The 23984-nt window shown below is 33.4% G+C and overlaps 1 protein-coding gene across 4 annotated transcripts in view; it reads right to left on the minus strand.

Moving 5' to 3' along the window:
* The window catches only part of TRDN (triadin), a 306860-nt gene that overhangs the window by 215167 nt on the left and 67709 nt on the right, over positions 1-23984 (minus strand). For all 4 annotated transcript variants that reach the window (XM_054697795.1, XM_054697794.1, XM_037518773.2 and 1 more), the window contains exons 3-5: positions 23280-23441; positions 22191-22223; positions 5345-5404 (exon numbers count right to left, since the gene is read on the minus strand). In XM_054697795.1, coding sequence (XP_054553770.1) covers positions 5345-5404; positions 22191-22223; positions 23280-23441 — 255 coding nt within the window. The remainder of the gene's footprint in view (positions 1-5344; positions 5405-22190; positions 22224-23279; positions 23442-23984) is intronic.

The following is a 23984-nucleotide window of genomic DNA, read 5'->3' on the forward strand; positions in this document are numbered from 1 at the left end:
TTTTAAAGCTCATTTTCAGCAAAATCCCTTACCAGCCTATGATTCTAGTCTTGATAATTGTTTCCCCAGAAAAAATCTTAAACCATCAATCAGGATTATTGTTCAAAATGACCCTTTTAAAATAATGTTCCTCTGACTTTGTGTATGTGATACTGTTGTGGATTGAAATGTGGCATCTTAAAAAGACTTGTTGAAGTTCTAAATCCTAGTACCTCAAATCGAGTCTTTTTAGAGAAGTCAAGATGAGGTCCCTATGGTGGACCCTAGTCCAATATTACTGGTGGCCTTATGAAAAGGGGAAATTTGGACAAAGACACAGACAATCATTTCAGGAAGAGACAGAGGCACAGACACAGGGAGAGAATCATTGGAAGATGCAGGCAGAGATTGGGGTAAAGAGATAAGCAAACCACCAGAAACTGGGAAAAGCATGATACATAGTCTCCCTCACAACACTCTGAGAGAATCCATACTGCTGAGAAATTGATTTTTGACTTTGAGCCTCTAATTGTGTTTTTGGTAAGTAGTTATGCCAGCCGCAGGAAGCTGATACTCATATTAGTGATTGAGCTTTTCTTTTACACCCTTAGCCAATTTCTCACCTGGTTCTTTAAAGATTGACCACTAACTTAGCTTTTATGTCTTCCAAGTTAATTCCCAGAGTTCATGCCCAAATTTAAAAAAAAAAAAAAAAATCCTAGAAGAAAATTGCAGAGAGACCTACTCAACAACAGAGGCAGCTGGTTATTTCCTCAAACAGCACCTGTTAGTGGAGTCCAGGACACCTCTTAGTGGAGTACTCACTATCTGATGGTATAAATGTATAGTATATTTGGGTTTTGAGATCTCTTATTGGACTGGGGCTCATTCTTCACGAAATTTTCAGTACCCAGCATGGTTTGGCACAAACATGTGCTGTGATTAATGTGTAATAGTAGCTAATGACTATGACCAGTTTTTCCATTTATGCTCTCTGTCTGCCAGGATACCTCTGTTCCCAGCAGCTGTTCCACTCTGATGTTGACCACATGCCAAATACAAGCACACACTTCTGCCATATGAACTTTCTCCCCATTCCTGAGGCTAGTTCTTTACCCAAACACCAAACACCCCAGATGGAGGAAGCAGGCACCTATTTTTCTGAAATGTTAAAGATCTTTCTTTTTTCTACGAGTTTTCTTAAAATTTTGTTTTGTTTTGTTTTCATCTAATTATATGTTTACCACTGTGTTGTAGTCTTTTCTGGCTTGTTCTACTCAATATGAGTAGAGATTGAGATGTTTGATAGTTAAGTTGAAATATACAATAAATGTTATCTGAAGCTACAATAAAATCTGATTTGTAAAATAAAGCTATATTTAATAAAACACAACAATGTGGAAGAAAGTCCTGGAGAAACTGTTAAAGCAAATTACTACTTTTCTCGGAATGGTTGGATAGCTGTTGTTTTTATTCTTTATAAAATTTTTGTTGTAGTAAGATTGGTTAAACCTATGTATACTTCAGGTGTACAGTATTGTAGTTTGTGGAACTCTCTACATCATGATCTTCACCAAACATCAAGCTTCTATTCACTACCATGTAATTGGCCCTCTTAACCCACCTCCCATTCCTTTTTGTACCATTACTATTGAAAGTCTAGTTGTTTTCATTCTTTTTGTGCATTTTCCAAATTGTTGAAATTAATCTGAATTACTTTAATCTATACTGTTATATTATACCTTTTATTGTGGGTGTGTTTAATGTGGGCATTGCATAGTTTTGCTTTATATGAAGTTTACTAACAAATTCACCAATTGCTGTTGACCAAATGAATTTGACATTACAAAGACCCCTTAAGTATGAAATAATTACATATAGATTACACAGGAATAAATTCCAAAATTGTTGACTTTAAAAACAAATATATTCTGTATGACCATTTTGGCCTATACAATTTTTCTTTTTTTTTTTTTTTTTTTTTTTATAGAGGCATGTTTTTATTTTATTTATTTATTCGTTTGTTTTGTTTATACATGCACTGGGTACAGTCAGAAGCGCGGGAGGGTGAGAGAATTCACCAGAGCCAGAGCGGGGAGCAGAGCAGGCAGAAGGACCAAAGCACACTGCTGAGGGGAGCAGCGGGCGGCAGGAGAGGTCTGCGCACCATGTGGGACCCTCCTCCGGTGGCTGGGGAGCAGCCGGGGATCGAACCGGCGCCGCAGAGGCCGCGGGCAGCTTCACAACCCAGTGCTCAACCACTGCGCCACCGGGGAGGCCCTACAATTTTTCATTAGAAACCATCTAGAATGGAATCAACATCCTTCAGGCTGCTACCACCAGAGCAAATTACTTATTGCTCATACCTCCTATAGTCTGGAGAACTCATTCCACCTGCTTACCAGGGGACATTTAGGTGAACAGCAATTAGGTAAACATATTGGTTATCCAGGAAAAGTTCTATTATGTTTGTAAGTTTCTTTTAAATAAATGAAATATTCCACTGTATTAATATATTAATTCAACACAAAGTCACAAGTAATACAACAATCTGATCATATTTAAAAAATAAATTACTGCTTATTTTATGTGGAAGAAATAAGGTTAATTCAAAATTAAATATTCACTAACATGTCAGGAACTATAATGCCTTAAGACTAAAATAAGCATTCATTGCCAAACTAAAAATTAAAGGGCTTGCTCTTCAGCTCCACAAAACTGTTGCTTGCCACTTTTCCTAATGAAAAATATCAAACAAAATAAACAGAGAGGCAAAATAGAAATAACAGTGGCCTTGGCATCACGAGTTAAAAATCCCATAGGTAATATGGATGAATATAAAAAGTACTTGATTTTCTTTGAAAAGGAGTCAGAACGAAAATTATTTTTAACACATCAAAAATGAATTCACTAGCATATTTATATGCATTATTTTGACAAAGTATGTTTTCTGAAGTTATATATTCTTTGGCTTTTCCATATTGCCTGGGATGAGTAAATTATGCAGACTTCCAGGAAATTCCTAATACTTAACACCCTGAGCTTTAGGAATATGTTATGAATCCTTGAAGGAAAAAAAACGAGGATAAAAGGATGTTATCACTTAAACTTTTATCTCTACCCAAAAGACAACAGCATCAACACAGATTGTTTTTAGACTCAGAAATTTGTTGGCAACAGGTAACCATCACAAACTACCCTCATCTTAGATATATTGTATCTTTTCTTAGAAGAGTTCAAAATGCTTTGATAAGAATGTTAATTCCTAACTATCCATTGTGTATAACTATAACTGATATGAAACATAGCATACAGAAAATACATCTATCTGCATATAGCAACAGGTATAAAACCTCATCCATTTTCACTAAATGACCTAACAAATTATTTTTCTTTGGGAAAAAGCAGACATTCTATGTGGATGAGAAAACTAAGAAGTAACATGAAATCTCTATTATTCACACAGAATAATTGTGGGAAAAAGGAAACTATCTTTGAAGTTCAAATTAAAGTTGAACAGCTAAAGCTCCATTTTCCCTTAGCTCAGAAATATTCACTCTCCCAAAATATATGTGGTCTGTTTAGGAAATATATTCAGTCTTTAACCCAGTCTTTGAGAAATTTATTTTAAACTTCAGCCAAATTTCACTGTTTTAATTATGCAAGACTTACTAATTTAATAAACTCACTCTACAGCCCACTGCTCAGAGTCTTTACAGCAGGATTCTAATAGAGCCAGGTCCAAAATGCAAAAATGGTGCCATCTGCATCACCACATCCACTCAAGCAGCACTGCCATTAAATTAATAGTACAGTCTGCAAGATAAAACAGCAGAAACCCCAAACGTGTGAAACCAGTTGGGTTTCTGTTTAACCTCTAGCAGATAGAAACAAGTAATCAGTTCAATCATGGCTTACTTAGTCAATCTGTACCCAAGAGCTGTATCCAATTTCTCTGACCAAAGGAATTAAGAACCAAAAAAGGAAAGTGAGCAGTTAGGAGACATTAGTACTCTGAGTACAAATATAAATAAATATGCGTCAGTTGAGTGTCAATATTCCTCACTGTGTTAGTTAGACTGACCATTCTGGAACAAACTCAAACATCAGGATTAAATACAATATCTGCAAAATGACTTTAACATGACATAAAAAAGAAAGTATGGGGGGAAAATATATTTACATATATTTATATTGTAATATAGATTCATTTATTTAAGATTAAAACTTCTATTATTTGAAACTTTACCATTTGCAACTGTGAGAAAGTAATTTTATTGCAATAGTAAACTCACTGCAGATAATTTTGTATTAGCCAGTTTTTTTATAAAAGATTTATTTATGTATGTATACAAAAGCTGGGGTACAGGCCAGAGGTGGGGAGAGAGGATTCACCAGAGACACAGCAGGAAGCAGAACAGGCAGAGTGACTGAAATACACTGCTGAGGGGAGCAGCAGGCAAGTCAGGAGACTTCTGCTGCACCATGTGGGTAGCTCCCTGGCCGGGGATAGAACTCGTGCTGCAGCGGCTGGGGACAGCTTCATAGGTTGTGTCTTAACCCCTTGAGCCACCAGGAAGGCCCTGTATTAGCCAGTTTTTGATATAACATCTAATTTTCAACCCAGGAAAATTCTTTAATTTTCAGTCTGTATTAAACAAATATCTTAATTACAAGATTTTTTTTTACCCTGGATTACCCAAAATCATGGAGGCTGATATTTAGAAATGTCCTTTGAATGTCTTTGCGCTCCATAAGTTTCTTTAAAGTCCTATGAGTACACGGCCCACCCCATGAAAATTGATGATTTTAAGATGAACAAGACAATGCTGACCATTATTAATATGCCTTTACTGCAAAATTGCAGTTACTGGATTCAGTTTAGTTGAAAGGGCTATTAATCTTTATGTTGTCACTCTCAATCTACCCCTGGAGGCTGTGGGGCCAGGACAATTTGCAGTGAGACAATGTAATGACTGAACTCTGCATTTCTCTGCCTAATCTTTCAAAGGTACTACAAGACATAAAAAAAATTCAAGGCTAACAAAAATTAAACTAGTTCTTATTATAGTAACATAAGCATATTGACAGTAAGTCAAATCTTAATAAATAGAAAAAAATTGTAAACAAGATCAATGCAAACATATGAAGGTACATTGATTCCAGTTTTTAAATATCCATGTATTTATGCATGAAGTTAACTAAACTGCAAAGAAACTTATTTAAATACTATAAAATGTTAAAATAAAAGAATGTTAAATTAAGGATTTGTGAAATGAACATGAACATTCTTTTCTTCCATATAAATACTCCAAAGTATATGTCCTAAACAAAAATACAAATAAACTCAAAATTTAATATTTACCTTTAGTTTGTATTTTCCGTTCAGGTTTCTCCTGTTTTTCTGTCTTTCCTTTATGTATATCTAGTGAAAAATAAAATGTATAATTGAGAAATTCTCTTTTGCAAATGTAAAAAGTTTAAAACATACCTATGATATAAACTTTATTATTTTAATGTGAAATCTAAATTATCATATTTAATAAAGTTACAGGAATTTAAGAAAAAAGCCTTTCTAATATTTTGCAATACTAGTCATTTATTGAAGTAGGAGAAAACTGGAGTTACTCAAAGTCATTTGAAAACATTTAAAAACTTACATCAATGGAGATGTGTAAACGTTTTCAGTGCTTAAATTTGATCACATACTATAATTATGTTTTATTTCAATTACTTGCAATAGAAATTACGATTCCTTAGTAAGACTGTTATTTAGATTTAGGAAGATTCATTTTTTTGCATGTTAAATTCAGAATTCATGAAATGAACTCTAACATCTAATAGGAAATAAATCTCAGAGATAGTATCTTTAACTTATGTCTATAATCAGAATTTGGCATTTCATTTAGCCAATGATTATGCAGATATAACACATTTCATAGAATAAGTATTTGCTACATTTTTCCCTAAATATCAGGTTTTAACAAATATATCTCTTTTGATGCTGGTTTCAGTATACATATATTGCCATGGCTTAGAAAATGAAGTTAATTTTGAATTTGCAGCTAATTTGAAAAGAAGTAAATTTGAGATTAGAGCTTACCAATATGATTACTACCTCTGAGATGTGACTTAATCTTAAGTATCATGGCTTTTCTTAGAAAAATGCTAATGAGGTTTACTTATTTATTTATCGCAACTTTATTCCACAGATGGTCTGAGATGACGTTAATTACTATATGCATTTAAATTTTCCATTTGTAAATTTTAATTTGCATTTTTGTAATTTTTCCAGATGTCTAAGATGAAGACCAAACATTAAAAAATCCTAGATCTCTTCAAGGAAAAAGTAAAAAAACAGTTACACACTTTCATTCCCGTGCTAAGAAAGTAACCAGTTCTTCCCCCTACCCCCCACCCCCCACCCCCTGCACAACCCCTATAGGTCATACTATTTACAGGGCCACCCCTCCATCTTTATCCCATTCCTGACTTTGAATATAGCAGTGGAGATGGAGATGAGGTGAGATGCTGAAAACATTCTGGGGAAAAAAAAAATCTCCAAGGTGCAAGGAAAGAGCTCCAAAGGCATAGGAAATAGTCATCTTCTTAGGTCTTTTACCATGTTTTTAAATCTCTTCCCTATATGTCTCTAAATCTTACTCCAAAGCAGAGTCTCTCATCTTAGCAACAATAATTTTGGGGGTAGGGCAAATCATCATTTGGGGATGGAGCAAGGCTAGACCACGTGTACTCTCGGGAATTTTGCAACTTCCCTGATGTCTGCCTGTTAGATGACTGTAGCCTCCATACTCTTCCTTAATCATGACTACAAAAACTGTCTTCAGATATTACCAAGTGCCTCCCTGTAGGACAAAATGACCCCCAATTTGGGAACTTGTACTTTAGGACTACTTTGAAGAGGCAAGAAAATTAGCCTAATCACTCGTTGTCACTAAGTATATTGATAGTCTTCAATGCATGAGCCACTAGACAAGAGAGCATATTAAGGATGCGATATATGGTCAGTCTAAAGAGAGATGCTATCAGTGTAAGTTCACACTGGATTTTGAAGAAAGTACAAAAAGGAAAACAAAATATCTCATGAATACATTTTACATTAGCTGCCTATTGCAATGATATTATTTTTTAGCTATTGAGGGTGATAGTCTCAATTATGTGTAAAGTTGTTTAGGCTACTATCCCAACTCATTCAAATGGACAGTAACCAAGGAGTTGCTGTGAAGGTATTTTGTAGATGTAACTAAAATTCCAATCCATTCACTCTAAATAAGAAAATAATTCAAGATGATCTAAGGGGACTAGTATGAGCCTATTGAAAGGCCCTGCAGAGATCTGAGGTTTCCCAGGCAGAGCAAAGCAGTTCTGTCTGTGGATAATAGCTTTAGGTTAAGCCCACTGGCTCAAACCTGCCTGGGATCTTCCCTTCTGACTGCATTTTCTCCAGGTTCTGCCTTGCTTAGCCAGTGCCCACAATTAAAGGGTCAATTCTATGTAATAAATTTCTTAATCTATTAAAAATATATCTGCATAATCTCCTACTCCTGCTTCTCTGGTGAAGCCCTGTTTGAAACATTGAATTAAGTAAAATATGATGTTAAAAATAATTTCATATTTTCTCCTTTTTTAAATATGAGTCCTCACAGATATTAAGTTATATATGTGACACATTATATTACTATTGAACAATGCTGATCTATTTCTAGTGGTGGGTAAATTAATTTTTACAATCTTAGATCATTCACAGGATTAAATCTACTACAAGTGAATTGAAAAAAAAAAGCAAATTTGAAATATTCTTCTGTCACTACCACCCTACTTTTTCTTATTTATGTTCAAACCAATAGAATTTTTGGAGAAGATTGTGTAACTCAGGTCAGCAAAGCAAGTAAATAGCCTAAGACTCAGAGTGATCTTTGGATAGGCTCTAAGGGAGTTACTTTAAAGAAGTAAATTCTTATTCCTAGCAGAAATTAATTTCAGTGCAGAATTTAGACAAAATTTTCTAAATTAAAAAAATTGCATAAAATAATACACTGAGAATGAGATATAATGGGCTTAAAATTGTTATTTAGAATACATTGTTTCATTGAGAAGGTGTGTATATCTTAGTGTGTGTGTGCTCCTCAGATATCTATCTGCTGGACACTCAGAGATTCTGGAACTCACACTGGAGGATAGAGGTGAGCTAGATTCTTCTGCAACATTATGTACTGAAGGCCTTCCTGCCTGAACAATTCTATCAGAGTCTCCTACCCTAAACCAATTTTGGGAAATATACTGTTTGAACAGAGTGCTGGTTTGTGGGACAAGACAGTCTTTATCAGTTCATGACCAGGGCACTGACGTTATATAGGTTGAGTTACATAGGTTGAAGGAACCTAGTCAATGAGGCAAAATTTCACCTACAGTGAGCATCAAGCATTCAGGCTTTTGGCAGTGCTACAGGTTTCCAAGTTGTGTGGTGAGGGTCCACGGTGATGCCATCCACTAGGTCAACTCCTTGGTCAAACTACCTTGAAAAATCTCATGTCAACCTCAAACTCTAGGATTGATTAAGCAGTAGAAATAGAATCATGTAGGGATTATAATTAATTTTGGGCCCAAAGCCCAGAATTGTTCTCTTTGTTTTTCAAGTATGGAGCCTTATCCTGGGACACTTGCTCCTGTTTCTAAGATCCAAGTGTTTCAAACTCTGGCTAGTGTGAGAGCACGAAGTTGCAGCCTCAGTTTTGGCCCTGGGTGGGGATAAGGCTGGTTTTTTGCATATCGTAGCCACAGTGGCAAATAAAAACCTAGTCTATGCAGAGACATGGGTAATCTTCTCTGAATCTTCACACCAGTTTCAATTTCAATGTTCTAGTTTCGTAGCCACAGTGTGGCTCTGTTAAACTTAAGCAGCCTGTTCGGCTGCCATTATAGTTACCTGCAGTTCTGCATTCCTGTACAAGGTCAAAGCTTCAGAACTGGTCTATCAGCCATAGGAGCCAAACCTTACAAAGTTCCTTTCCAGTCAATCAAGAGCAGAACGCTTGATCACCCTGGTAAGGGATCTTGCTCTCAAGCAGCATCCTGCATTATGTAGCCTGCTCCACGACTTCCGTTTCTTTATCATTGTAGTGTTGACCGACGCAACACCACAGGCTCACAACACTCTGCTCTCTTACTCTTAAAGTTTTCCAGTATTACCCCTCTGTCCTACACACCAGTTCTTTGCACCCTTTACTCCCATGTTGTGCCTAGTTTGAAAGATCTCCAAAATGGACAAATGCCCTTGAGATAACAACAGCAGAGGGGCTCTGCACTGGACTCAACAGTTCCTCTAATGGGTTGTACTGCCCTTGTGTCACTGTAAACACAGTTTAATAAGTTTTTCCTACACTTTCTACTGTGATATTACTGTTAATGTATGTGATCACCAGCCATTTATCTTTCAAGGGTTTTGTTCATGTTTAATTGTAATTTGGTTGTGAATGTATGGTGGAGATAAGTCTGGTGTCTTCAATCTTGTCAAACTCACTCTTTCATAGATTCTTATAGCTACTCATCTCCCACTCTAAAACTAAAAAAAAATTATGTCACTGAAAAACATTAAAAGTTTTGATTTAAATACATTTACAAATACTTTTCATAAAATAACTTAAAAAGGACCTACAAAGGATTTAGAGTAACATATATCAAGCAAGCATATTATAAACATTGGCTAATATGAATATTATTTTATTTTCACTATATTTGATGTAAGTATTGTCTATTTTGATCCACATTAAATTTCCACACTCAACACAATGATTGACATATACTAGTACTTGATAAATACGAGAGAAAACAAATGTTTATGCATGATCATAAAAAAGGTGACTGGTGGATCACATCTCACCTATTCTTTATGATACAACTCTATGTAAGTACTAAAATGAGTATAGCTGAAAATTTTAAAGCTATATGTTCTCATAAACATTTTTATTTTCTATTACATATGCTTGGGAATGGTGCAAATTTTACTTTTTATTGAAATAAAATATGTGAAATGTATTTGCAAGCTGAAACATACAAAAATTACATCTGTTTCTTATTGTTGTGGAACACTGAATAATATTAAATTAAGGTCATTGAGCATTTTTAACACTATGCCTCAATCAAAACATATTCATAGAAGTTTATATGAAAAACAAGGTTCCTATCAATTGAAAATATCACACCTTTAATAAGATATTGACAATAAAATATTATGTCTATTTCAACAACAACAATAACAGGAAAACTGAGGACAAGATTTAAAAATATTATATAATCTAGCTTAAAATTTCTAATCCTTTTCTTCTACATGTTAGGTACTATTAATATTGCAATTCTCTCGCATTCCCTATTGATGGTTATGACATATCAGTAATGATCCACATTCCTTTTTATCTATTAATACATGATTATATATTTGTGGTAGAAATTATGAAATTTTGGCATTTGTTGCATGTATTTATGCTGGATATCTGAGAAGACAAATATAGGTTTTCTTTATCTTTGTGATCCAAATTGGAACTTTTGGTATAATGGAGGAATTTTGCTTTCCTCATAGTTTAAGCTACATGTCTCACAGGAACATACAATTACTCAATAGACAAACTCTTTAAAACTCCAAATTAGTAGTGAAGATTTGCTTATTGACTTGGTTATTTTAAATTTTTTTCACCTAATATTAAAATCTTTAGGCTGCATAATACTATAAATGTGTATTCATCTATGACCCTTGTTTGCCACAGTAATGATGGTAACCATGGACCAAGAGATTTTCTTAAGATTCTGAGCTTGACTTTTACATGTAACTTGGGAATAAAAGTCATCGATCCTAGAAATGGGGAGATCATTTGCAGCAGCTATTAAAGGAATCAAAATTAGTGAAGTGTATTAAGTGATTCCTAATAATGAACTTATTTTGCAGTGAAGTCTCTCTGAGTTATTTTGTTATGTTACCTTCATTTTGCATATGATAGTCTATTTACTTAGAATCATAGCAAAGCTTATTGTTTGATTATAAAATTCCATGTTGATTAAATATTTTATAATTTTATTTAGGGCTTACAGCCAGTTTACAGCACATAATTCTTCTCAAAAAAAATGACACATTGTAAATAAATTTAAAATATAACCAATTAAAGATTTAAACATGACAGATGCAAGAAGTTAAAAGGATAATCTCTATCACCAAGGCAACCAGCCAGATTCATTGAGATGACAACCCAGTTTATTAAATTATTATGAAGGTTGTGAATTTCAAAGAATGCCTTTTATCATTGTTTTCTTTAATACCTCACAAGCACTGGACAATATAAATTTCCTTTTTACAATTTTTCTCACTTTAATTTTAAAAATTCAAATTATTTATGTGAACATAAAATCTCTATTTGTAAGATTTTTCCAATTGTTATTAGAACACAAAATTACAATTATGCTAAATGAATAAAGCAAAATCTAATTATTTCCTTGGAGGCTAATGAATGCAAAGGGAAAATATTTTTATTGAATTCTCATTATTTTAGATAAATTTACCAAATGACATATATGTATTTTCCATGATTTTCTGATTACTTTCTTGTTATAAAATTTTTGAGGCAACTATTACTGATTAACCATTAATAAATAGTATAGAAAGGAATATTTTCTCCCCCTAGTATTAGGTATTGAAGCACCTAGTGTTAGTGATTGAGTGGGCTTACAGTTCAGATATAGTGATAGGCAAATCATGAGGACAATTTCCTTTATAGATTGTATATGTGTGTATATATAATACATATTTAATATAGGATTAAATGATTTAAAATATATGTATTAAAAATCTGAATGAAATTGCCCTATCTATATTTGTATATTATATATAAAACATTATATAATATACATCAAATATATTAATGAATATTAAAATATAAATGTTGAGATATTTATTTTGTTAGGTTTGATTCATAAAATGTAAAATAAGCTAAACTTTTTCAAGAAAATAATGGTCTCAAAATGTGTACGCTACAAAAACTTTCAAAATAAATATAACATGATGTTGTCCAATTTCCTTTTTGCCATTAACTCATTAGTCCCAGGTTTATCCATTTTTCCTTTTTGAATTTTATTCACTCCTTCTATAAAATTAGATGTTTCCCCACGTGTTTATAATCTAGACAATGGGGGAAATGTTTACAAATAATACCTTCTATGGATTATACAGATTTGTATGCAGTTTTGACTGTGTTAGTATATGCTTCATATTTGATGATATACTAGACACGATCAATGTAGTGGTCCATCAGAATTATCTGGGGAGATTTTAAAATACATTCCTAACTGTAGCTCAAATTGATCAATTAGTCTCTCATGGTGAAGGATCTTTTAGTGATCTCCAATTTAAATAACTTCTTGGGTGGTTTAAAAACCAGAGTCAGAAGTAGGAACTACTGTCTAGACCTATCTTTGTCTAATTTTAATGGGGATATGAATAAAGTGCATATGAGGATGTTCTTAAAATGCAGATTCTGACTCATTTGGTCTAGATTGGGCCTGGCTAAAAATTTCTAAATAACTCCTAGAAGATATCTTAGAAGATATTAATGCATGCATTGACTTGCAAAAACTAGTCAAGATGAAACTTCTGGTCCAATTTTTAATATATTACATTACAATTATAGAATCATAAAATATGATATCTGGAAAAGACTTGGACATTAGTAAATCCAGCATCTTTGTTTCACAGATGTGAAAACTGAGTGTCACTGAAGTTAAATGACTTAGCCATAGCAACAGGGAAACCAACCTGAATGTCTCCTCATCGTATTCATTTGAGTTTGTTTCAATCATGTTCAAAGTTTTGAGAAAGGCAGGCAGAAGACAAAGCACTGAGTTCCTTCTGCAGCCTAATGGCAACATGCAGCAGTGCAGTTATGGAACTGAGTCTTCTCTAGTCTTGTTTAGGGAAGAGAGCCAAAGATAAATGTACCTACTGAACAATGCTACTAGGACCTACCTAGTAACCAATATTCTGAGTATATGAATTTTATTTAACAAGTTTAGTCACCTTTCCATTCTCCCTCCTTTTTCACTCACCATATTTTCATATACTTAATGTTCAGCCTGGTATAAGCCCCTGGAGCTGCCAGTAAAGATGGATGCAATGAAATTGCTGGCAAGGAAACGTGTCCATCTATCTTACTCCCTGTGATGCGATACAACCTCTGAATGGTCTAATCCTAAAGTTCTGAATATTTATGATGCTCAGATTTCCTGGCTCTTCTTTATTCACCCTGACCGCAAAGAGTTATTGTGGTTTTCAATAAAGTGAGAAAAATACACAATGAAAGAACTGAGTTTAAATTTATTGGACTCTTTTCAACCTGAGAAGCTTGAGGGCAATTTAAAAACAGGACTATATAAGGAGAATGTAATTTGTTTTGCTCTAACTAGAGAGAGTTTCTCCCTCTCCCATTGACATGTTATCAGGTATAATCTCACAGCCTTCATATTTGGGTCCTGTTTAAACTAAAGGACAGTTCCTTATTTCAAAGAGGAAGTCATTAGGAAGCAAGGAAATTAAGTATAATGCAGAGGGGCTTCAGGTTCCTCTAAGGCAAGTGGTGATTTCATATATAAGTTTGCCACGCCCCTAAAATTGAAGACCAGTATTTCCTGCTCAAATACTGAGTGCACATAGCTCTGAATAATAAAAACTATTTTTTTCTTAACTTTATAGCTAGATGCCAGGAAATGGCATTCAAAAATACAATTTCTTGTTAAGAGACTTTTATTGTTTTCTAAATATATGCATTCCAAAGGACATACATGCTATAATGATTATTCTCATCTGTAGATTTATTATAGACTGAAGTTTAAGTAAATTTTTAAAAGTATACACATTATGCTGTACTTAGGAATGTAGCATAAAAAAATTAAAAAGCAAGGGGTTAAGCACAGCGCTGTGAAGCTAACCGTAGCTTCTGTAGCACAAGTTCGATCCCCAGCCTGCCAGGGAGCTACCCCCACTATGCAGTACCTTCACCGCTGCTCCCCTTAGCAGTGTATTTCAGTAGATCTGTCTGTTTTGCTCCCCACTCTGTCTGTCTCTGGTGACTCTTCTCACCCTCCAAACCTATGGCCTATACCCCAGTTCTTGTATGCATAAATAAATACATCTTTAAAAAAATAAAATGTGCTATACATACACAATGGAATACTACTTAGCTATTAAAAGACGTGAACTCTTGTGATTTTCTAACATGGATGAATCTGGAGGATATAATGGGAAGGAAATAAATCAGGAGAAAGACAAAATACCAGGCGGTTTCACTCATATGCGGAATATAAATAAACAAAACAAAGGGTCAGACCAAACCAAAAAGAAACCCTAGAAATATGACTATAAAGTTGAAAATACCAGAAGAGAAGTGGAAAGGTGGAGAAGAAAGTGAAGAGGAGGAGGCCCAATGGCTTATGGATTAGGGCTATGGATGAGTGGGTAGTGACTGTGGTGTGGAAATATACATCTGAGTGTGAACCTATATCTCTGCATCAGGTAGTGTTGTAAACCAATGTTACCTCAATTAAAAAAAAAAGGCAGGCATACAGTGGGCATTTAACAAATATTCACTGAATTCACAATATCAAGCTACTTACAATTTAAAAAGTATAAGATCAATTGCTTATTTACTCACCAAACTGTTCAATACAATCTTTTTCCTGACTTTATACTAAATAATTAACCTTTTATTCATTTGCAATTATTTTAGCTATAAACCACCATGTTACATAGGCCCTCATATTATATTAGTAAGAGATATTTAACTTCATCTGTTAGGAACACCATATAAAAACTACATTACAGTCATTTATTTACTATGTTATAAACTTTCATCATCAGGGGGCCTCCCCAGCTTCTGCGGTGCCGGTTCGATCCCCGGCTGCTCCCCGGCCACCAGAGGAGGGTCCCACATGGCGCGCAGACCTCTCCTGCCTCCCGCTGCTCCCCTCAGCAGTATGCTACGGTCCTTCTGCCTACTCTGCTCCCACTCTGGCTCTGGTGAATTCTCTCACCCTCCCGCGCTTCTGACTGTACCCAGTGCTTGTATAAATAAAATATAAATAAATAAATGAATCTTTAAAAAAAAAAAACTTTCATCATCAAATTTGCGATGTTATCATGAAAACTTACTTGCTCTCCTCCACCTAGCATATTGCATGATACATTTTAAAAAAAGTGAAAAATAAATTTGTTGAAGGATAAAACATGTCAGTGTTCCAACTTAAATATTATCTAAGGACATGCATTGTTGACCATGGTGGAATCAGAGACCTCCCTGTTTTGCTCTTTATCAGAATCCAAGGGTTATCGAGGTACCAAGATGCTCATTTTTATTATAGTGACTTCAATATTTTCCTTTGACATTCCTTCAGAAAATATTGGAAATCTCTACATCTCCTTTCACATTTTGAAAATAATATCTGAACTTTTTCATTATATTTTCAAGCTGATAGACTCTAAGTGCTTTATTGACACTGTTCATTTTCAATTTAAAATATATAAAAGCAAGCTGCTATCTGACACTTGGAAATTCTACAATTTTGCCTTTTCACTTTGAATTCATATTTTCATTCCACTTCTCTCGTAAAATATTTTTCCAAGAGCAATATATTTTTACCCTTGGAAATATTTCTTCTTGATTATGCAATCATGCTTCTCAAGGAAAAACATGTATGTTAAAATTTCAAAATTTATTTTATATTCCATAATTACATGAATCAAAAGATTAGTACATAATAAAATTTCAAAAACATGTTATGTTTTTTTCACTGAAAAGTGAAATTCCATTAGAAAAGCATCTCTTTATGACATGAATAAAGCTTTAAAAATCATTCCTGTGTCTCTGGATAAATGTCATCTATAGTTATAAATAGATAGGGTTCAATAAAAAGTCAAATCTTGTTTACTTTTAAAGATATGAGTGGACAAACCTTATGCACATATATGCATACATGAATATATGCTTTATGAATATGTATTTATATATATAAAGACACATGGATGACAATTTTATTATGGTAATGTTATTCAATTAAAAAAACTTCTAAGTAATGTTAAAATGACATAGGAAACCAATAAGAAATATATTGTTGATGATCTCTCAGATGAATAATTGATTAATGTGTCCTTCGAATTTATTGGAAACAAAGATTTGGGAAAAAAACAAAACACAATTTGCCAAAAATGTGTTGCTCTATCCTGGCTGGGAGTTGATCATTATCTGAATTTCCTGGAAGTAGTATACCTTTATCAGACTTCCTAAATAATCCATAGGTATTTTTAATACCCCACTTAGCAGTACTTTTGTAAGCAACATATTTGATAGGGTTGAGAAAAATAAAAATGCTGTCATTTGTAGTAATTTTGACTGCAATGATAACATTTTATGTGATTAAAATGCATTTCTTGCATTAAGTATATTTCATCTAAACCTTTCTATTCATGCTCAATAATTTATGGAAATGTTTGCCTTTTAGTAATGGGCAAACCATTCTTTGATTCAAAACCTCTAACTCAATTCACTTTCTGTCAAAAAGTGTTTTACAGTTTAATTTTTTTGGCAATTTTAGAATATTAAGAAAATGTTAATTTTTTATATACCTCAAAGATATACTATTAAAGTAGATGAGATGAAAAAAGTAAAATGATGTGCAATTAGTAAAGTTTATTCTTTTTTTAAAATTTATGCATACAAGAGTGTAGGCCAGAGGTGTGGGGGGGGGTGTTGATGCAAGTCAGGAGAGGTCTGCTGTGCCATGAGTGTAGCTCCCTGGCAGGGATTGAACTCTCACTGCAGTGGCTGCTAACAGCATCATAGTGCTGAGACTTTACCCCTTGCTCCACCAGGGAGGCCCAAATAAGTTTATTCTTATGTTATATAAAAGTAGTTTGATTCCAATAAAACCATTCAGAACTTTAAGATTAGAATCTATTTAGCTCTTAGCAAGTGAGATGTTAACAAATCCCTGAGGTATAAGGTCCTGTGAAAAAATGTTGCTCAACGGGATGGTCCCATATAAAATACTCACTATATAGATCACATAATTGTTTTAAGAAACATAATTTATAGTAGTGTTTGATTTTCATAGCTATTTTTTCAATAGTTATGTAATAAAAACATAACATTTTATAATTCAATGTAGAATCTTAATCATGAATTGTTTCATAATACAATATTTTAAAATGTTTGCCCACCTGAAAAAAAGTACATAAAAAATATAAAGACATTAGATACTACATTTAATACCCTAAAGCTATGTTCATATATAACAACATAAGCCATGGAATAGCATATTCAATAATTCATCCATATTAATAATTTAATAATCAATCCTGCATCCCTGACTTTAGTTGACTGGACCATTATTCCACATCAAATTAAAACTGCAGACTCTACTCATAAACAGCAAGGTGGTTGAATTTTTATTTTGGTAAAAATACAATAAATGGACAAATGAAACTAGCACTTTAAGAGTACATTTAAATGTTTCAAATAGATCAGGACAGTTGAATAAACAATGCCATAACCCAGTATTTTAGGTAATATAAAATGCCTAATTATTATTGACTATATCAGAATAAGAAAGGATATTAATAAAAGGTTGTTTAGATGGATCCTATAAATCAAATATTTTAAGAGATTATCCATTTTTCTCAATTACCCACCAATACTTTTTAAATTATGATTTTTTTTTTAATTAATAAATTTTATTTTTATATTCCCCATACAATTGCAATCCCCCATTCTGATCCCAATCCCTCCCCTCCCGCCCCCCACCCCCCAAAAAGTGTCTCTGGTTCATAGTTTTTGTTGATTTTGATTTTCACTTTCTTATAGTTATTCATTTTCCTGGTCCCTTATTTAAGTTTTCTAGATTCCTGCTATGAGTGAGACCATCCGGTATTTTTCTTTTTCTTTTTGGCTTATTTCACTGAGCATGATCCCTTCCAGCGTCATCCATGTTGCTGCAAATTGCATGTGTTTATCTTTTTTGAATGCTGAGTAATATTCCATGGTATATATGTACCACATGATTTTTAAATGTGAAAGTACATAAAATATCGTAAGATGGGGATAAACTCACAGTACCTTTTCTCCAATAGTAATATACACATAAGCAAAGTATGCCTTTACCTACAGGACACATTAAATGTTTTGTAAAATATTACATATTGCCTCATGTTCTCATTACTTCTACAGCCCTACCAAAAAACCTATAAAAAACAATTATAATGAAGTGTGTTTCTTCAGTACATTTCAACTAATACTTGTTTTTATCTAGCTTCAGTACCCAAGGTAGGGTACACAAGATTTTTCCTTAAATAATGATTTTATGCAACTTTTAACAGTTATTAAAGAAGATATTTGGGTGATTTAAAGTCAATTTTCCAAGTAATCACTCATGAAAATTACTGTACTTTGGTTTTAAACCCATATGTCCCTTAGACTGCTTTGACTTATGAGCATTACCATTTGTTTCAGAGAATCTTAAAGAACTATTTAGTAGTTTTTTTCTGTTTATTTGTTGAATCAAGGCAATAATTTGAAAAACAATAATCAGATAGGTTTGGTTGGATTTGCAATTTATGCTAATTGTTACATTAAATTTAATTTTAAATAATTTGATGGGAAAATTTAAACCAATAAGAACTGATTGTTAAATACTAGATATTAAATTCCAGACAACATGATCTTATGATATTCTTATAGAATTCAATTTGTAAGAAGACATTTTTCCCACTTCCATATCCAATTGGAATTAACATATACTAAAGTTCTTCTTTTCAGATAACTACCAACATGTTAACTTAAACTTGACTATGGATAGGCGCTATCCATTGGAGATTACTAATAAAAAGACTTTCTGACCCCACAGTGTTTATTAATTAATCCAGAACCTCTAAACCAGAGCTCAGCAACTGAAATATGCCTTGAGTTCTTGGCTTGTCATTCCGAATTTAGGAGTCAGGAAATCCTTCCTTTCTTGAACAATTATTGTTTTAGGATGGTTTTGCCACAGCTGAGTTTTACTAGTTTAACTCTCTTTGATCGACAAGTAACAAATTCAAATTTCCTAAATTAATATACACAAAGTGTATTTCACCCAGTAAGTAAGTTAATCATCATCTGTTCAAGTGAGACTGAAACTCCTCAGTAGACTGGGGAGATAACTACAGAAGCCAACAATTTCTTCTCTAGGGTAAACACATCCTACATGCTGCCAAACATATGCAGCAATAACTAACAATCACAATTATATCAACTTTGGCTTAAGTGTCAACTGTTTATTTGTCCCTCACATCACATGCACCTCAGTATGATATCCTTTGCTCTGCATTGTCATTTTTATTTTATTTTTCCCCATCACCACCCCTTTATATGCCTTTTACCGTTTTCCGCATCTTCCTCCCTCTTAAACTCAGAAGCCTCACCTCATTTTTAAAGAAACTTTAATTTTTATAAATATTTTACTTTGTTAAATCATATATGGAAGTACCCAATAGCGTCTTTGTCATTCTGATTTGCTTTCCTACACTTAATTCCCCAGAACTCATTCCATTTTCCTCTAAATGGAAACATTTCATTTCTCTCATGACTAAATAATATTCCATTGTGTATATAAACGTCTTCATCCATCCTCTGTCGGTGACACTTATTTTTCTGCCTTAGCTATTATAAATAATGCTACAATAATCATTGCAGAGCATATAATTTTTTGAGTTGATGGCTTCATGTTCTTCAGATAGTTAACTGTCCAAGGGCAGGATTGCTGAGTCATAGAGTATTTCCATTCCTAGTTTTTTTTTTTTTTTTTAAGATTTATTTATTTATGCATACAAGACCTGGGGTACAGGCCGGAGTTTTGGAGGGTTAGATAATTCACCAGAGACAGAGTGGGGAACAGAACAGGAGATTAATAATAAAAAGAACAGGCAGATCGACTGAAATACACTGCTGAGGGGAGCAGCGGGCGAGACAGGAGAGGTCTGCTGTGCCATGTGGGTAGCTCCCTGGCCAGGGATTGAACTTGTGCTGTAGTGGCTGTGGTGCTTCATAGGTTGCATCTTAACCCCTTGCACCACCAGGGAGGCTTCGTCTGTTCCTAGTTTTTAAGGTAGCTTTTCAAAATGGCTTGTGCTAGTTTTCATTCCCATCAACAGTGTAATAGGGTTCCCCTTTTCCCACATCCTCTCTTTAATATGTGCCATTCTCATGGGTGTGGTAGCTCATTGCGGTTTTGTGCTTTTGCCTGCATCTCTCTTATTAGAAGTGATAATGAACATCTTTTCATATGTCCATTGGTGAATTGTCTGTTCAGTTCTGCTATCCATTTATAAATTGGGTTGTCTGTTTTTTATTATTAAATTATAGAGGTTTTTATATACCTTGGATATTAATCCATTGTCAGTAGTGTAACAGGTATGTATTTTGTCCTATTCAGTAGGAAGCATTTTAATCTACTATATTTTCTTTCACTGTGTAAAGTTTTTAATTTGAGATAATCTCAATTTTTTATTTTTGCTTTTATTTCCCTTGCTATGGGGCTTGAGTCTCTGAAAACATCTTTATCTCTGATGTCAAGAAATATATTGCCAATGCTTTCTTCTAGATATTTTATTACTGCAGTTCTCATATCTAAGTATTTAATCCATTTGGAATATATTTGTGCATATAGATAGACAGTGAGTCAACCTCATTCTTTTTCTATGCGGCAGTCCAATTTACCCAGCACCATTTAACGGAATTCTCCTTTCCACACTATATGGTTGTAACTCCTTAATCGTGAATTAAGTATTGATATGTATGTGCATTTAATTCTGGGCTTTCAATTTGGTTCCACCAATCCATGAGTCCATTTCTATTCTAATACTATTTATTGTTACTTTATAGTACAATTTAAAGGCATGTAATGTGATGACTGTTTCCTCCTTTTTTCTTAAGGATTATTTTGTTATTCAAGGCCTTTTACAGTTCTATATACATTTTAAAATTTGTGTAATTTCTTTGAGGAATATCATTTGGTATTTTGATGAGGATTACATTAAATTATTATATAGCTTTTGGTACAATATTCACTTTGACTATTTATATTTATTCACCCCATTATTTTCCCTTTCAGACATAATTCTATTCTTTCTTATAAAAATCTCTGTCCCAGGGCTCCCCAGTGGCACAGCAGTTGAGCGCTGGGCTGCGAAGCTGCCCGCAGCCTCTGCAGTGCCGATTCGATCCCCGGCCACCGGTGAGGGTCCCACATGCGCACAGACCTCTCCTGCCATGCCTTCTCCTCCCTTCAGCAGTGTATTTCGTCAGTCTGTCTGTTCTGCTCCCTGCTCTGGCTCTGGTGAATTCTCTCACCCTCACATGTTTCTGACTATACCCAGTGCTTGTATAAATAAATAAATAAAACAAAAAAAAATAAAGCAAAAACAAAATAAACAAACAAAAAAACTCTGTCCCTCTCAGGTTCTTGACCCATAGTATAGGACCATTTTTAAGTCTTAGTTTTCCCATCTTTTTTATTTTTGACTATTCTGTTTGGTCACTGAATATCTTCGATAGTCCTACAAGTAATCCTCTACACCATGGTCAAACACATCCACGCAACTCTATCCTTTTAGGATAATACATGCTACATGTTGACTGGAAGTGCCTGTGTCTGTAAGACTATTTACATCCAACTATCTCAGTCATATATCCCATAATTATCACCTAAAATGCAAAATAAAACTGACAATAAAATAAGAAGGTTTAAAATAAAAAAAAACTAAGTCAATATACTTGGTTACAGTGACACAAAAGATGAGCAGCATTAGCTTCTAGGCCATTTACAAGGCTACAGAAATTACCATTCATCTGTGTAATTCCAACTCATATTCATCTGTAAATAGATGAATTGGCACATCTACTATTGAGAGCATCAATTAAATAATCAACTGAAAAAACTGTGGGATCAGTTTTATTGGAGAGAATCCAGTATTTCTTTTCCCAACTATAAATCTTGATCTAATCATTAAGCTAAAACTCTATATTAAAAATAAACTAAGGCTACAATTCAAGCGAACTATGTATGAGTAGTGATAAAAATCAACATTACCATGAGAAAAATAATTTTTTAAAATGAAAATAACGAACCTTTTTTTTTCAAGGGAGGCTCCTCTATTTCACCTAAACCAAACAAAAACAGCAAATTAGAAAAACATAATATAGTATAACACTCTTTCTCTATTTTCCCAATTTCCTGTGTTTATTATAAAAAAATTTGTTTTGACAATAGTAGTTCTTAAATTGTTTCTCTAATTCCATTTTTTAAATATAAACTTAGTTTATGTACCTATACTTGAACTAATTTTACTTTTATGAGTTCAATAAAATTGTGGCAGTGATCCAAATTATACATTTGAGTTTATGTGTCATGTTCATTCAATTCTCTATTGTTCATCTTGACCTCTTCCTGGGGCCCAAAAATACAAATTCAGACAAAGTAATAGAAAGGGCTAAAATAATAAAAGATTTCCTGGTAGTCAAGGTAAATACATGATTTCCCATAATTAAGGCTGATACTAAAAATACCATAAAAAGGCAGAATCACAGTGCTTATTTTTTCACATCCATTTGATAATGATTTATATTGGTTTGAGTTTGCTATTTCCTTTTATTCATTAACATATATGAAAAAGTGCATAGGTAAGTTAGATAATTGTTGTGACAATTACAATGTGTGCTCCAATCTACATCTTCATTTGCTTCAATAAATTTACTTTTGATGATGATTTTAGTAGACTTGCTTTCCGCCATTTGACTATGAATATGACTTATTTGTACAAAACATATATATGTATATTTAGTCTTACCATTGTTGTTCCCTCCCTCCCCAGTTTTTCTAAGGATAAACTTGAGACATAGCTACTAATATATTCCCCAAAGAAGCATTTAAATGTGAGTTTATACAATGGATTTGTAGTAGTGCACAATAAGATCCTCTCTACCAAAAGGCTACTCTAATGATATACATTAGAGTATCTTTTATATCTCTGCCATAGTAGCAGAATATAGGATGAAAGGCAAATATAGAGATTAATTTACTGAGTTTGGCTGCCTGTTGATATAATATTAGAAAAGTATTATTTGGAGTTAGCCTAACCAAGTGCTCATTTATAGTTCAACTTAAACAAACCTTTTAATACATAACTAATATTAGATGTGTCTCTATGCAGCTCATACCTTTATCAGCGTCCTCGTCACCATCATCATCTTCTTCATCACCCTCAGATGAGATAATGTCAGATAACAAAGAAAAGAAACCATAAATCCAGTCTGTAGTTTCCTCCACAGCATCATGTACAAATTTTAGAGGATCTGAGCCAATCTTGGAAATAGAACTTGCTAAAATAATTTAAAACAAAAGAAAAAAATTACCATCAGTCCCAAAGAAACTGACAAAAGTTATCCTGATTTGTTCTTATGACACAAATACTGTGTCAATTTCATAAATTTAAATATTTCTTGATGATATTTTCTTTATTTTGCTCATAAATAGAAACTACATCTTGTCATGGTATACATGTTTACTTAATTAAAAAGAAAAGTTATTGAACACCTCTGATACCAAATCCTATAGGTTATCTTATGCTGAGAATTTTATAATCTAGATAAATGTCCAAGTCCAAACTTGATTCCATTGATCCAAGTTCACACTAGATTCCATTGGTTTAGTCACTGGATTTTTTTTTTTTTAAACATTGAAAAAATTAGAAGACTAGCCCTTTTTTTTAACCCATTGATTCCAAACACGAGATAGTACCTGAAAACAAATATTTGAATTTCTAATAAATTTAATGAATAGAATTAGGAAAATTGGAATTCTATAGGTCTTCCTTTAAATATACTAGGGTATAAAAGCTATTTGTGAAATTAGAGATTAAATGA

This window comes from Talpa occidentalis, unplaced genomic scaffold (assembly GCF_014898055.3).
Source record: "Talpa occidentalis isolate TD23 unplaced genomic scaffold, MPIMG_talOcc4v2.1 talOcc4.2, whole genome shotgun sequence".
Lineage (NCBI taxonomy): Eukaryota > Metazoa > Chordata > Mammalia > Eulipotyphla > Talpidae > Talpa > Talpa occidentalis.